At 45.7% G+C, this 17,430-nt stretch overlaps 1 protein-coding gene across 1 annotated transcript; it reads right to left on the reverse strand.

The window, feature by feature from the left end:
- Positions 1-1,866: 1,866 nt before the first annotated feature.
- On the reverse strand, positions 1,867-17,415 carry LOC119181334 (tRNA (uracil-5-)-methyltransferase homolog A). The gene is made up of 13 exons (XM_037432552.2): positions 17,016-17,415; positions 16,633-16,724; positions 16,444-16,519; positions 16,228-16,334; positions 14,093-14,242; positions 12,984-13,203; positions 12,146-12,292; positions 10,352-10,504; positions 6,234-6,416; positions 5,513-5,588; positions 5,248-5,367; positions 4,165-4,261; positions 1,867-2,027 (listed from the first exon to the last, which is right to left on the reverse strand). Exons 1-13 carry the CDS (start codon positions 17,307-17,309, stop codon positions 1,898-1,900), a joined length of 1,845 nt encoding a protein of 614 aa, XP_037288449.2. The 5' UTR covers positions 17,310-17,415; the 3' UTR covers positions 1,867-1,897.
- Positions 17,416-17,430: the final 15 nt, after the last annotated feature.

A 17,430-nucleotide genomic window follows, 5' to 3' on the forward strand; every position in this document is an offset into this window, starting at 1 on the left:
ACACTAGATCACTCTAGAGCCCGGCCTAGGTAACCCTGACTGGCAGTGAAAAAGTAGGCTCTCTTCCCTCAGAGAAAATGTGGGTAAATCACTTCCAGCCAACAAATGCCACTGTCGCTCTGGCAAAGGTAAGTCACCTTGCTGTAACGCTCACTTGAGTGACAACCTCTGTTCAACAGCTGTAGTGCACAGAACATAGTATTTAATTACATCCATGCCATAGGAGTGGTCCAAGCTGATCCATTCAACAATACCTTCAGATGTTTTACAAGCAAAACCCTAATACGATTATGAGGCATGCAGTAGTGGAGGGCTACAAGTGAATTCAATAAGCCGAGGTGCTTTAATGAGCACTAGTAATAAATGTTTGAGTTCTAAATTTCAAAACCACATTAAGATCATCAAGGACGCTATAGTGAAAGCCTCCAAAAGTTTGGACCATTTGGGGTGTTTGATTGTGCTCCTAAATCTAGCACACAAGCCTCCTAAATCTAGCACTTCCATCGGAATGCAGCTGCTGCAGCTAGAGTTCAATCCCCCCTGCTTTTGGTCAGCATTCCCGTATGATAACTACTAGACCACCGTGAGGGGTCCCTCACCGTGCACTGTCATCGTACAGTACATGAGCCTACAGATACCTCCATGGAAATGACACTGCCGCACCAGGAATTGGACCTCGTCTTTCAAATAAGCAGCCAAACATTGTAACCAATGTGAGGTTGCTGCAGCAAGAACCGATTCGAAGATTGAAATCACCTATACGCCACTGCGACGCTGTAAACATATTCGTTTTCAATGTAAGATGCCGAATATATGTAAAACAACTGGCCACATTGCAACAATCTAAGAACATAATTTAGTACCTCCACAGTAGATGGAGGGGTACTGGTGCGATATACAATCTAATGTCAACAAAATGGTCTCGCAGAGAGAAACTTTTTGTTTGACACCAGTTATAACAGCATGGACAAATAAATTTCTGGCAGAAGTTTTTTTTTCTTTTTATCCATGGAGTATGACGCTGCTGTACTTTCACATGCCATTTCAACAAAAGACAACCTAAACAGAAGCCCAAGCTTTTTTTAGATAATAATAATAATCTTATTATTATTATTATTATTATTATTGCCACAGATGTCTCAAATGTTTTATGAGAACAAAGTGAACCTGCAAGCAAGTTACCTTTACAAGCATTTCAGCTTTTCGTTGTTAGCTTATGGTTTTCTTGAACTGTATGAAAACAAAATTTCACTTCATGAAACATTACACAGAACTGCCAAAGCTTGTGTTTAGCTTTTATGTAATGGTCTAACATGCCGCCAAAAAAGTGCCGCCATATCCACGAAGTGAATGACGATGAGTGGGCGAAGCTCCGGACGTAAACCTGGTAAACCATGAATCCTCCATGCATTTTGCCCACTCGATTTTATTACAACGCTCCCCTTAGCGTACGTCACCACATTGAATTGAACGACTGCCTTCCACCAATGACACGCACCATATGTGACATTATTCCTATTTTATAACACCTCGCATCTTTCATCATCAACTACAAGTACCGCCGTCTAGTTTATAACATCTTGCATCTTTTCATCATCAGCTACAAGTACCGCCATCTAGTGAACACTGCAAGAACTAAACGAAAAGTAGCTACATACAGGGGATGGTTCCGCGATCTAGTGAACACTGCAAGAACTACACGAGAGGTAGCTACATACAGGAGACGCACAGCCCACGCCTTAAGAAGCTTTGCCCCTAATAAAGCGTAAGAAGTTAACTCGTCTACTGTTTCTTATATTCGACAGTTTAAACGCATCAATGTTTAAACGTACCACAAATAGCGCAGAATCAACACGAAACACAAGCTTTCAGGACTCTTTGAGCCCAAGAGCTTTAATCATGCCTTCAGACGCTCCATGAGAAGCACAAGCTCGCAATGCGGTGTGTGGGGAAACATATCCACAGGCACAGCCTTGGTCAGTACAAAAGGGTCTCCTCTGTAGTTGTTTGATGCAGCCCTTGCCAAACTGAAATGAGGGAGGGGTCACGAATTGAACATGAATGTGATGCCATTCACAGCATTGAAGAGCTTCATTTGTAGTTTACAGATCCATAGTACCTCTTACCCACGGTGTGAGATATATATCTTTTACGTGAATACACCTCTTGAGATCCATTCAACCAGATAAAGTAACAACAGCATGCATCCACGGGTCCGCTGATAGCAGCTGATATGCATCAGCGGAGCAACGTGACTTCAAGGACAAAAAGAATGCTGCAGCTGCTGGCACTTCATTGATTGATTTGATTGATTTGTGGGGTTTAACGTCCCAAAACCACCATATGATTATGAGAGACGCTGTAGCGGAGGGCTCCGGAAATTTCGACCCCCTGGGGTTCTTTAACGTGCACCCAATTCTGAGCACACGGTGCTGGCACTTCATGGGAAATTGGAATTTTCTTGTCAGCAAATTCAGCTATGGCACGCGAGCAACTCATGCTGAAAACGTATGCTGCGTTTATCGTGAGCGAAAAATGCGGCAATGGGTGACTGCCGGCATTGCTGCTGACCATGTCTGTTGCTATAGCAATGGTACAAAAGCACTGTTTGTCTTGAAGTTGCGTCGTCCCACTAGTGTCACCGGACCATTGGATACGTGCTGTTATTTTATATGGTCGAATGCGCCTGGCATGCGAGCCGGCAACAAGTGTATCCACCTAAAGTATACATCTCACACAGAGCTTTTAGCATCCCAAAACAACACAAGAACAATGACAGGACACAAAACTTTTTGCCTTTCTCGAGTCATTTTGTTGCACTGAAAGTTACTACAGAGAAGTACCGAAAAGCCAATCAATGCATTTGTTTACACATATTCAAGGTTTAGGCACATTCGTCACCAACTTACTTGTGTTCACTAATTATAGAGAGTGCTCAGCAGATACGACAGGAGGGGACAGAAAAGACGACAAAAGAGCGCTGAACTGCCAACAATTTATTTCTTGCGAAAGTCTTCACTTTTGTACTGTCACCAGCTGCACCAGTCATACACAATACACATTGTTGATGTTGACTGTATATAAGGGAAGACTTTCCCCACCAAAAATTTAGCCCCGTATCTGCATGTTACACCGCAAATGTTGTCGAAAGACGATAGTCTTGCATCTGGAGAGAGAGAACAAAATGTTTATTTGGTGTTCTGCACAAGAAAATCGGTGAATGGTATTCTGGAGGCCCTGCGTTAGAGTGCCTCGAGCGTGCAGCGGAGGCGAACGAGCGCATCAAGTCACGTCGCATGTGAGACATGAGCTCTACATGGCAGTTATCCTGGAAAACGGGGCGCGCGCCGTGCACGCCCGTCTCTGAGGTGATAAGGTGTAGAACACAAGGAGACGAGTAGGCGCCATCACCTTGTCGTCTTAGCAAAGCGTTGGAAACACTTGTTGTTCCGTGCAAGCGTTGCATGGCCAGCGCAGCGTTATAAAGGCTACGATCCTTAAAATTAATTTCGTATGCTTTTTCTAGTAAAGAATACACATACATAATACTGACGTGTTGCGATGGTACCTCAGATATGCACAATGATTGCTTTTTAGTTGACAATCGCACAAGTATGAATGCTGAACCTTGAGCAATATTGGTGGGTGCTGCAGATGGAGTCGGCCGTTTAGAGTATTGTTTGGTCACTTTGATGTCATTTAAAGTACCGTTAAAGATGGACAAACAGACAAATGTACAGACAGACAGACCAAAATTTTTGCATCGAAATAAATTATAGACAGTTCAGCGCTCTTTCTCATCTCTTCTATCCCTTCCTGTCGTATGCGCTGCTAAGCAGTCTCTATAATGTACCAACTTGCCCAATCCTACTGTCTCTTATGTGTTCACTAAGGTTTGACAACAGCAGTGGTAGTGAAGCGCTGCCAGGCCATAGTGCATAATAAAAACAAACAACCGTATCAAAGGTAATGATTATATTTAAGCAGTAGTATCGCTATTTCTGTTCACTAAGAGTCCAGTGTGCACAACCAAGAGTGAATGCTGACACCCACCCTTCCAGTACTTAGTTTCGCTTCTTATACGTTAAGCACAAATGAGGTCTCTCTCAGATTGTAAACATGTGAAACTTGTCTCCAAACAGAAAATAAATCAGAATTTCTTACTCTAAAAAGTTTTGCAGCGCTCCTTCCGGGTTGCATGAGACGTACACCAGTTTCTTAATGGAGGAGGTCCACCGAAGCGTGCGTAACACTTTGTTGTCTGGAAAACCAGCATTTACCACGAAACACATGTGCATTGCGAGAATAATTACACATACAGAATTGTGCAGATGCACATGGTCTGCAACTCTTTTAAAATGTGTTTACAGTTTACACAAAAAAAATGTCAATCCTAAAACAAGCCTATCTGATCTGCCATCTGTCCACAATGCAGTGTTGTGAACAGTGTTTCCAACACTGATCGTCCTCTGGTTGCCAATAGACCTAGCTTGCTAACCAACAAGTTCACAGCATTAGGCATTTACCTTTTAATCCACCTGACCGTCGTTAAATGGAACCTGAGGGCACCAGAAAAATATGTTCTTATTAATCAGGCTTCTGCTTACTGAGAGATGAACAGGGGAACAATATTCAAGTACCCTACGAATCATAGAGGCAGTTGTTCTGTTAAGGGAGCAATTCTCTTTAAGAAATTTTTTATTAATGACAGCCTACTGTACAAATCACTGCATTACTTATTGCACATTACTCAGTGCTTAAATAACATACAATATATCCTGACAACGGGCAAGCCCCGCCGCGGTGGTCTAGTGGCTAAGGTACTCGGCTGCTAACCCGCAGGTCGCGGTTTCAAATCCCGGCTGCGACAGCTGCTATTTCCGATGGAGGCGGAAATGTTGTAGGCCCGTGTGCTCAGATTTGGGTGCACGTTAAAGAACCCCAGGTAATCGAAATTTCCGGAGCCCTCCACTACAGCGTCTCTCATAATCATATGGTGGTTTTGGGACATTAAACCCAACATATCAATCAATCATGACAATGGGCAAATGCACAAGATAACAGGACTGCCTGTCATATGCAAATGAACTGCTGTTTATCTACAAGCAGAAAAAATTTCGCATTGTGCCTATTTTTCGTCATGACTACAATTAATTATTGGATGCCGCTACTTCTAAGAGGTCGACATTTCTCCACTATTTATTTTCTTGGCAGTAAAAAATAAATAAATGAAGAGAAAGCACTCACGCAAACCCTGCCTAGGTGGATCAACAATGGCCACAATTTCTTCGCTGTCCCCAGCCGTACGGATCACGTCCTGTATCACATCTTCAGCTTTCCCTAGCACAAAACTGGCGTTCTTGATGCCTAAAAGATGTCACAGAGTAGCGCAGGAACATGCAGATTTGAATAGTAAGAATAATAATAAATAATAAAAGAACAGGCCGCCCTTGGCCCACAGGATTTTTTATTCTTCCATAACAGAGCAAATGCAACAACGTAAGCAACTTACCATTGAGTTCGGCATTTCGCTTGGCATTCTGCACTGCTCTCCTGCACACTTCCACACCATAGACTCGCTTGACTTTCTACAGAAATGCCCGAAGAGGCCGTAAAAAAAGAACAGAAGGTCTGCAAACGATTCAATGACTGATGAATTCAGCAAGCTGAATTAATGTTGCCGACATGAACAATGCAAGGAATTCATTATTGATGCATAGCAAAAATACGTTTACAGTTGAAAAATTTCTCTCCAGCTATGGAGACTTGCACAGATTTCACAGTCCTTCCTTGGCTCCATTACTGCTCATTGCAGGCCACACCTGAATGTCCTTTGACTTTCTTAAGCATTTTCAAATTTTGTGCTCAGTTTCGAACATGATGCAAATACATATCTGAGCACATTCAGGAATTTACGCGAGCACCAGCGACAACACTGGATTGTATGCTGACACATGCATAATACCAGACGTGTTCGGTGTTTCCTGGTTTGGCTGCCATATTCTGCAATGTCACAGCAACATGACAGGAATTGAAAATCTGTGCTGAAAATGAACTTCAAACTTCAGATCAGAAAGTTGAACCCTGAGGCCATTTTAGCTGCGCGTGCACAATAGCTAGAATAAAATGCTCGGTCGCCTCGGATTCGCAGTTAGACACCCCTGCCAACAGTTGTCATAACTAGATGCCCACCCTCAGTCACTCACTTCATAGTTCACGCAAGCGGCACTCACCGAAGCCAAGGACAGACCTATGGTTCCGGTGCCGCAGCAGATGTCTAGAAGCGTTGTTTCTGTGCTGAGACCCGCAACATCTTCTGCAGTTCGGTACACCACTTCTGCAGCAGGCGTGTTCACTTGAAAGAATGCATCGGGGCTCACTTGGAATGTCAAACCAAGGAGATTCTCTTCGATGTCCTTCAAGCAGAAACCAGATTTAGTTGAGAGTTGTCACTCGCCTGTCTCCTTCTTGTTCAGTGTTTTGTGGGTGCTTAAGAAAGTTAAATAATATTATAGAAACCAGACTGAAAATCAAACCACTTTGATGCAAACACACTGATATCTCCAACGCCCAAATGTCTGTTATACAATCGAGCCCACATACCGTATATACTCGTGTAAGGGCCGCCCTCGTGTAAGGGCCGCACCCCAACTTTGAAAGCGGATATTTCGAAAAAAAAAAAACAAAAGTTCAAAATGTCCCGCCAGAAAAGTGTAGTTAGTTCATTTACAGCCAGATGGCGCTGCACGCTTTTCCGCTTTTATTCTACTTCCGCCGACGCGCCGACCACGCTGTTGACAGCGCGCCGCCATATTTGCCTTGTGCGGCCTCTTTGTTGGCATCGTTCCTAGCATCGTGTCGATACGTTGGCAGCGCGACTTCAGATCGGTGTCGTCGGTGTCACTTTGTTGGTTGTAGTGAACCCTGCAGAAGCCAGCGCACGTGACGGACGATGGGCCGGCATCTGAGATCATTCACTGCAGCATTTAAGCTGCAAGTGATTGACTATGCCGAGGAGCACGGGAAGCGGGAAGCTGGACGAAAGTACGACGTCGATGAGAAGCGCGTGCGTTACTGGATGAATCAGAAAGATGCCCTCGCCGCTACTAACAGGAGCCGAAAGGCGTTTCGCGGGAAAAAGTGCAAGTACCCGCAACTCGAAAGCGAGCTCGTCAACTACGTCGTCGACACACGAAGGGACGGCTACGCCGTATCGACTGACATGATACGCGTCAAAGCCCTCAGCATCGCTCGCCACATGGAAATACCCCCGGCACAATTCAAGGCAAGTCGGGGCTGGGCTACGCGGTTTATGAACCGTAACCAGCTTTCTATTCGGCGCCGAACGACGATTTGCCAAAAACTGCCGCGCGAGTACGAAGACCACGTCATTAAGTTTCATCGCTTCGTGAATGCTCTCAGGAGGGAGCATGAATACGACCTGTCCCAAATTGGGAATGCGGACCAGACACCTGTGTGGTTCGATGCACCGGAAAGCACCACAGTGGATTTAAAAGGTGCGAAAAGTGTGTCTGTGCGCACGACTGGTGCAGAACGCCAAAGGTGCACTGTGATGTTGTGCATCACGGCAGACGGCAGGAGGCTTCCGCCGTACGTCGTATTTAAAAGGAAGACTCTCCCAAAAGAGAAGTTCCCTCAGGGAATCGTCGTACGTGCGCAAGAGAAGGGCTGGATGTCCGAGGAACTGGTCGTTGACTGGATTAAGACCGTCTGGGCAAACAGACCTGGAGGGCTGTTACAACGGAAAGCCCTCCTTGTTTTGGACAGCTTTAGGGGCCACTTGACCGACCGCGTCAAGAACCGAGTTGCCGCAACTCGTACGGACTTGGCCGTCATTCCCGGTGGCCTGACGAGTGTGCTGCAGCCGCTCGACGTATGCGTCAACAGACCATTCAAAGTGGAATTTCGCCGATGTTACTCTGAATGGATGGCTGGAGGCGTCCACGAGAAGACCCCTACAGGACGGCTGAAGCGGGCGTCGCTCCAACAGGTGTGTGAATGGATTTTGAATGCGTGGCGTGCCATGTCAGTAGAAGTAGTTGCTAAAAGCTTCAAGGTAACGGGAATTTCGAACTCCATGAACGGCACCGAAGATGACCGTCTCTGGGAAGACGCGGACGCCGAGGCGAGCTCCTCCGAGAACGAGGACAGCGAAATGGAATCCGAATAAAAACATTTCTGGCATGTCATTTGTGACTCTTGCACTCTGCTACTGTTGCATAAACAGTACAGACCTTTGGCCTGTACTGCCTGTACTAAATCGGCCTGATTCGTGTAAGGGCCGCACCTAGCAAAATTTTCGAAAAAAAAGTGCGGCCCTTACACGAGTATATACGGTATAACGGCCCCACTTGAATCGAACTTTCGCTTCAAACGAACAATATCCGCGTGAGCGTCAAAATATACATTGGTTCAATGGCACAAAATCGCACTTACAACGAACGTCTCCGAGCGCTGCTGATCGGTTACAGCGAACGGAGTCAGCGGTCTGCCGACTTTCTGGGAAACCAATTTCGACAAACGATCAGGCATCGGCGAGGTGCCCATACATTCTTATTGTTAAACGCCGACCCTGCCTCCGCGCCCCTCTAGTTGCCGCTCTCCCCGACCGCTTTTTGTTACGCACCCCTCCGTCCTTTGTCCCCCTCCCCCCGCCTCGCTACCCGGGGTACCCCGCATTGCCAGACGAGGCCCGTATTTTCACACTGCCACCGATCTTTCAAAGACCGGTCGGCCATCTACCCTGTTTTTGATCGCTGGTACTGTCATTGGCGTCGCTGGCCTGGAGTGACCAGACCATTTGCCAACATCGTCGGCCACCGACTGTATCCGATAGTCTGCGTCTAGTGCATGCGTGTACGCTACCCCACCGGCTCATGATTTGCGATTAGTTTCGTGTTTAGGACTTGTTCCCGCTCACTTCGCACTCGACTCAGAATGCCATTTGCACGTGTGCGGAAGCGCGAAAACGACTGTTGATTTGCGCGGAACGAATTCCGAAATATCGAAGTTTGTGAGGCTACGCAAACCCGCCGGCGCAACGAAACGATCTTTTGACAACGGTCGCCGATTCTTTGAACACCGCCGCGCGCACCGATTCAGGCGGCCATGCACTCTTTCCAAGTTTTCCTACGTGTAAGTTTTGCGGACCTTTCAAGCAAGCTACCCAACCTGCCTCCTTCCCGTGTGTTTTGGTTTTCAAGGTCGCCCTCCTGCCGCATCCTCCCCTCTCTTTATCGCAACTCCTTGCCCTTTTCTCGCAAGTCTGCTCACCTCTCTTGATCACAACCCCTTCGCCCATCTCCGCCGCTCCGTGACGCCCGCCACGCTGGCTCGAATTAGTTTTGTTTTCTGACTGGAAACCGGCCTAGAGCTGTTCCACGCGCTCTGGCATGTGTGTCGCGTGTGCGCGTCTTGCTCACTCCTGGTGTGCGCGTGTGGTCATGATGGCCGACAGGAGGACTAGCACGCTTTTTTGTGCCGCTCAACAAAACGTCGAAAGTGTGACCGCTTGACTTGAGCATAATCAGTGCGTTAGGTGCCGTGTTGCGGAGCGCTTGCTCATAGCTGTTGACTGCCTGGCAGCCAACTTGCCGCTTTGGGAATCCCTGTATTCAGCTGTGGAGATGGTGAATATTTCGTGGGCGGCGTTGATGACTACATGTGTGCGAAACTGTTTTCGCGAGGCCGATTTCGTCGACGTTGGGCCCGATGCCGAGCCTGAAGCTTCCGAACTGCGGCGGGGATTTGTGACAGCGAGTCATCGACTCTGACCAGGGAGAGCGGGTGGGACATCTGTTGTGATGGTTTAATTATGGCCGATGATGATGCTGACACTGCGGAACTGTGCAGTGAATTGAGGCATTGTGAATTAGGTACGTAGCGAGAGCGATTTGGAGGAATCGGATTGCGAGAACGACGAAACTTTGGAGCCAGTGCCTCATGCAGCTTATGCCGCAGGCCTCGGCGAACGAGCACCCTGCTGTTTTAAATTAACTCGAGACCGCCCGTATCGCTTTTGCTCTTCGAAACACGTGCATCGCGGACTTTTTGGGGCAAAAAAAGTTTGTGTTTTCACTCGCAACTTTTTTTAAAAGCTGTGTTTCATTTACTACGAACTTCACGATACAGCGAACAGATGCCGCGTCACGCTCAGGTTCGTTATAAGCGGGCTCGACTGTACCATTGAATTTTAATAGGGGGTTCAACAGCATGTAATAAAAATAGGAAAGGCTGGATCTAAGCAGTCCAGTGTGACAAACGTAGCTATACACAGTTTTAAAATGCAGAGCCAATGGCATCACGAAGTATGGAGTGTAGATTTATTTACCTCTGTTCCGAAAACGTGCTCATACTCTGGCTGCTCTTCATCGGAACGTTTCTTGTCAAACCTCTGAAAGTGGAACGAAGTGACACCAGCCGACTTTCCGGAACCCTCTGCGAAAAACTGGCGCAGTTTCTCTTTCTCTTGTGAGATGTCCTCCTGAAAGATCAAAACAGGCAGGAAATAAATATTATGTAAAAATAAAACAGATAGCTAATAAATGGTTGATAACATAGTCACATAATCAAGCAGGTCAAACCGCCAAAAAGTAAACAAAAGAGGGTGACACAACAGGACACATGCCTCACAAAAGTTTGGCTTGTTGGTCAGATGGCAGAAACAGAGTAAATAAACGGCACAAATGATGGGACGTGTGACAGAGCCACAATGTAATGTGAACGTATGTTCTAATTGAGAAGACTACAAGCACACACATACATGTAGGTTCTCAACCAGCAGTTAATGCTCGGCTAAGATACAGTAAAAATGGCTGTAAATGAGGCACACACAACTGGTGCCATGACTGTTTTTAAAGGCAGTCAATGTAGGACCCATACCAGTTTTCGGACATTACAACAGCGAAGAGAAGCATAAGAAACTGAAGCTAATATCCACGAACTGACGAGAATGAAATGGGACTTGCATTCTAGAATGTCATCATGATATCAAGCCTATCCACTTCAGTACAAAAGCGTCTCCCAATCATCTCCAATTTACCCTGTACTGTGCAAGCTGATTCCATTTTACCTCTGGAAACTTGTCAGTTTTGTCATTCTGTCTAATTTACAGCCATCCTCTGCTATTTCTTATAGCTCGAAGTGACTGCTAGTTGTCTGTACTATGTAGTTTAGAGCTTGAGCAGGTCTGTTTCTTTTTGCTAAGACATCAACCACCCTGGTTTGTTGTCTGACATATCCACTGTAACCATAAACAATGAAGCAATGAAAATGCATCGATGAGCTCTAACTGCATACTGTCTAAAGACTAAAAATGTTAACCATGATTAACAAAGCCACAGGGACATGTGAAGCAATTATGTGCGAATTGGCATGTGCACAAGAAGAAGGGGGGCTTTCTTTTGTCATTTTCTAAGGAGGCTGCCAAGTCTGCTCCACACCTTAGCTCACAGTGGTATCTATTCTGTCATTGCTAAATGTGCATGGCAAAACAGGCTTTTGACGATAATGCAGGCCGATATTATATTGCAAGAACTGCTAACTCGTCACCTTTACCACTAGAAAGGCAGAGACCAAAGACAGGCTACTGCGAGAACGTCCTCCCTTCATATTCATTTTTTTTTCTCCATTACAACGGTTGTTTACTTTTGAACTTGACCAACTGGGGAAGGAGTCAGGAAGCTGCGGTAAAACTTGCTCCAACCTCTTCCACCATAATGGAGAGTCCTGCGCATACCTATGCATCTGCGCATCCATAATTTCATGTCACAATTGAACAGCTGCAAACCTGATGTTCCATCCATTACACTGGTAACAAATTGCATGGGTTGCCCCGCCGCGGTGGTCTAGTGGCTAAGGCACTCGGCTGCTGACCCGCAGGGCGCGGGTTCGAATCCCGGCTGCGGCGGCTGCATTTCCGATGAAGGCGGAAATGTTGTAGGCCCGTGTGCTCAGATTTGGGTGCATGTTAAAGAACCCCAGGTGGTCTAAATTTCCGGAGCCCTCCAATACGGCGTCTCTCATAATCATAGAGTGGTTTTGGGACGTTAAACCCCACATATCAATCAAATTGCATGGGTTGAATAGCAGGCACATTATGTAGAGTGCAAGTTGATGAACAAACCTCACTGAGTGCCTGCGGATGAATGACAGCAATGGCCATAATGTGCTCTTTGCTGGTGGTGCGCACTGTAAGTTGGCGCCAGTACCCTTCGTGCGTCTCCGGGTTGAATGGCTCCTTGCCAGACTGTTGCACGTAGTCCTGAAAACACTGCGCAGAAGAAATGTACGGTGGTCGTCCGTTCAGAAGTGTCATGAAGACACAAATGTGTGACCAAAAGTTGACACAGAGCCAACTCTTAATTAAGGGAACAGTAATCACAGATTCAAACGAGATATCAATTTTTTTAGTATGATGGCTGGTATGCGCGATTGCTTATGGTAATCACGTTACGTTGCGGGGAATGTGGTCGCTCAAAATAATGCTGGCGCTGATCTTCACTTCTAGTAGAAATTACATTGATATGACCTGAACTGAAGACGGTGAAGACGAAGGTATATGCGTTACTTAGCCCAAAAGTGTCCGGCTACGATTCATGAGTACTGTACACAATAGATGTAGACATCTTTCACAGAAAAAGATGTTGCAAGTTTTATCAGAATATACAGAGAGGCAGGACTCTTACTACATCTTTTCTTAGTCCTTGTCCCTCAGTGCACTGCTAAACTCAAGATGACTCTTGCAAAGGTAGGTCGTATATGCAGGAGACCACACGGAGACAAGAGAGGTTACAAGTGTTTTGTTGCCTAACTCGAAGCTAATATAAATGTTTGCCAGCACTTGCAATGACCTTGATTCTTTATTGTTCCACAAACGAAGTTTCCATGCAGATGCTGAAACTTCACTTTCGACTTTTTTTTTTTTTTGCAATATCCGTGACAAGAATCAGCATGTACCACACCTGAGCAACCTTCTTTGCCGACTCGGGAACATTAGGTAGGTCAGCTGCCGAAGCAACGCTCATCGACCCCTGTCGATAGCTGCTGATGCGAAAACCAACCACAACCTCTCCCGTCTCAAGATGTCTTCCAACCGTGAATTCATTCTTGTTGCGGTAGCCATCTACAACAGGTGATGCCTTGATGGGCTCAACAGGGCAGACACCCAATTTGTGCACTTCCCTGCAGACAGAGGAGGGAAAATACACTTTATTACATGACCAGGCTGAGGATTCTGTTTATCTAGCATTTACTTACTTCTTTTACCTCGTTCTCTTTAAAAGGGGTAACAAACCACTTTTCCAAGTAATTATCAAACTTATCAAATGGCCTCAGTGTCTCAGTGCATTACGAGTCAAATGCCTCAGAAATTTCTCAAATCCTTGCCTCACAAGTCAAATGCCTCAGAAATTTCTCAAATCCTTCAAGAACAAGTGAAGTTGCAGAGATTTGTTGCGCATTTTAAAAGCTTTCTCTCTTTCCTCGGCTTCCCGCAACACTGGAAGCTAAGCACAGAAGAAGGGGTGGAGTGGGGACAAGAAGTTACATCAGTGTGCGTTATGACCATGAGTGCACGTGATGAAACATAAAACATTATTATATTCGCATGCGCGAGTGAGCTCAATGAGTAATGTTTGCACATTACAGCAACGTGTGGCAAAAAGTGCATTACAATTGCTGCTCTTGATTTATATCAATTATTAGCCAACGGCATGCCTCTGCTCAACATCAAACAGCGGGTAACAACCACCCTGAAGCAAATGAAGACAGTCCGCTGTATGAAATGAGGGCACCTGTAAATATGGCAACTTCATGCTCTGCTGGTAAACTCTCCTTGCCCCACACAACTGTCTTTGTCCAAGATGTTCATAGCAATGTTTGATATCCACAGGTTGTGCCTTCTCACAAAGCCCAGAGGGTGGCTCATGACCCCTTTAATACATGACAGATTTCTGCTCTAAAACACAGGCACATCATAACCAAGCTTTAGTGCCACTTTGGCACGACACAGCAACCAATGTCAGAACCTGCCACAGAAAAACTGTTTCTTGCAAAGGTCACTTTTTCTAACCTCTGCTTGTTGATCCATGGCTTGAGACCTGGATTAACCTGTTCAAGTTTACGGGCATACTTCACCATGACTTTTCTCATCTGCTCTTCCTTCTGCTCCAGCTGCTGCTGATACGGGAGGTCTGACCAAGAAGCCACCGATTCCTTGATCCTGCAAAGTACGGTATCAGGGCCACGTCAATTAATCCATTATTTGGTAACAAAAATATCTGGGCCTTTATGTCCCAAAACCACGATATCATTATGAGAGATGCTGTAGTAAAGGGCTCCAGGAATCTTGACCACCTGGTGTTCTTTAACGTGCACTGACACTGCACAGCACTTGGGCCTCTACCGTTCCGCCTTTATCGCAATGACACCGCCGCTGCCGGAATCGAACCTGCGACCTTCGGGTAAGCAGCCGAGCACCTTAACCCCCGTTTCACCGTGGCGGACTCTGCGATATGGGTGTCTCATGACACATCTCCAATCCCAAGTAAACCCAATTTATAAAGAAGCTGTGGAAGAGAGCCATTTGCTGTTCAGAAATTTGATTTTTATTGGGATCTATAACGACAAAAACTGCACTATGCGATAACCTTAAAACAGGCTTGCCAGAATGTGAACCAGAACTTGCACATTGCTTGCAAATAAGCTGTTTGCTTCGACTTATCTACTGAAAAATTTATCCAACTATTGAAGAAAAGCTATGAGAGCTCATATGTGTTCCACCTCAATGAAACAATTTCGGTCAAGCAGCACCTATGCCAGCCAATTGACCTCTTATCCACTTTCGCCAATGTTTTCCTGATCGTTTCTACATTTCAATTATCAAAAACCATAGTTCATTCAACTGCAGCAAGTCTGCATGAAGAAGAACTTGTGAAAATCTAAGTGAGTGTATGCGAGACTGGGTTAAACACAATTTATGCCAAGCCAATTGCACCCGAATCCAACTGAACTCCACCCAGAGTTTCTTACATTTATTAGCGGGAACTCTGGCACTGCAAACGTTCAGTTAACATCCATTGATTGATTGGTTGATTGATATATGGGGTTTGATGTCCCAAAACCTCCATATGATTATGAAAGACGCTGTAGTGGAGGGCCTTGGAAATTTTGACCACCTAGGGTTCCTTAATGTACACCTAAATCTGAGCACACGAGCCTACAGCATTCCTGTCTCCATAGGAAATGCAGTCACCGCAGCCGGGATTCGATCCCCCGCCCTGTGGGTCAGCAGAAGAGTACCTTAGCCACCAGACCACCACGGCGGGGCTGAAAATGATGGGTATAGTAGACGGATCTGCCTTATAATCATGCTTTCGGCTTTGAGCACATATTTGGGTTCATTTATTGGTCGAATTTGAAGTCTTAGATTAAAGAATGAATCGTTGTGAACTTCAGGAGCCGATTTCGAATTGGTGAGCCTAAAAAAGTCAAGGTGGCGAAGCGTAACTGTTGATCCTCTGCTGAATTTCGTCTTGCGGCAAAACAAATTAGGCGCTTGTGTCAAAATGAATTTAGGCCACACAAAGCCAAATGAACATAAATTAGGCAAATCTGTGTACTAACCATCATTCCCAAGCTGGCTAAAGTGCCACGCATTGCAGCTGCCATAAACATTAGTGCCAGAGCTCCCTCTAGTGTATTCAGGTGAAACTTTATGCCTCAGCCTTTGCACGTATGCATGGGTCGCTTAAGCTCACATTTCTGCGAGTCTGAGTGAGATGAACTAAGTCAGTAATGGTGTGTGCATAGTGAGGGGAGAGGGGAGGGGGCAAAGTCTGCCACATACACTGACTTAATAGGCAAGGAGCACGCTGCAATAGATGTTCGCCCCCTCCTGAAGAGGAACCCTGCACACGCTTAAGGTCAAAGCAAGTTCATCAAGGTGCAATTTACGGTGAGTTCGAAAGCTGCTTTTTGTGTGCAAGCTCCAACAAGTTACGGTTATCTTGCTCACCTATGCTCATCAGTATATTCGAATTAATGAAGCTAAAGCTAACACAAAAGGCGTAACAAGCGTGCTATGCGATTCGGCGCAAGAGGTTGCACGACCTGATGTACGTAACTGAACTGGAAGTTGCAGACAAGTGTATTTTACATTTTCGCTACATTGTTTGACCCCCTGAGAAAATGCAGTGGGTGACAAACCTTTCAGAGATGCTGGATTCGTCACACTGTTTCTTTATAGGTACCGCATCTTCAGCTTCCCCAAGTTTTCGTTTCTGAATTAGCGGATCAGCCATGGGATTTGCTTTCTGCAAGAACATTTTCCAAACTCAGACAATCTTTGCAGTACCATGATAAAACTTTCTCGAGATATTTTTGTAGGTATTTCAGTAATGGTCCGATAAGTTGTTCATATACCTTCACTGTCAACGTGCACCCTTTGAATTTGTAGCCTTGAATCTTGTGCAGGGCATTTTCGCGATCTTCTTCGGACCTGTTCGTAGACGCAGAATCTCGTTATAACGAGCTCTACGGCAAATACACAACGGAAACTGTAACGAACTCCACTTGTAACAAGCCATGAGAACTCGCGCGGAGTCTACCTACCTGAACGACACAAAGGCGAACCTCGCGTGGTTCACCAATTTGATTTTGTGAGGGTTCAAATGCAAGGTTTTCGAAAGAAGTTTCTTCATTTGCTGCACGGAACAGAGACGGTAAAGAAGTGTATTTATTATTGTTGCAGTAATGAATTATTTTTAAAAGGCCTGTTTTACTTCATTTTTCCTTTCACTTTAATTATATTCAAGCAAAATTTTGTAATGTGTGATCTGAATGGATGAAAAACAGTTATGGCAATATATATAATATTATGTGCGCACATCGTTCGGTTGGTTCATCGGAAAGTCTAGGCCAACCTCCCTGTTTGGGTATGAGCCATGTTAGAGGCAACAACGGCAATAAGAGCGAGCATAACAACGTAGCCTTACTCCGTGGCCGAATATCTTGGGCAGGTTTCCGATTTCGATCTTGTGTACTTCAGATGTAAACTCGTCTCTTTTGGTGTAGAAGTACGGGTCGTGGACCTTATCCATTTCCTCAGATGTGGCATTTTCAGCGTTCGCGTTCTCGCTCGAGGTGGTGGTGACACGGGCCTCCTCTTCTGCGCTGGTTTCAGACGCAGTAACCACCGAGTTCTGAAACACTTCACCGCACGCCTCACTATCGTCTTTCGGACACTGCGCCCTTTCACTTGCGGCGTTAATTTCAGCTGTGGCCGACATGAGTGGGCACTAGGTGTAAAAAAAAAAGAAATAACGTTAAGCTTTGTCAATCGAGAGAAGCTTTGAAGCACCAGGTGAAGCGTGCCGCCGAGTCTGTAGCAAAAACAGTAACCACGTGAAC

The sequence above is a fragment of the Rhipicephalus microplus genome, chromosome 3 (genome assembly GCF_043290135.1).
Source record: "Rhipicephalus microplus isolate Deutch F79 chromosome 3, USDA_Rmic, whole genome shotgun sequence".
In the NCBI taxonomy this organism is placed as follows: Eukaryota; Metazoa; Arthropoda; class Arachnida; order Ixodida; family Ixodidae; genus Rhipicephalus; species Rhipicephalus microplus.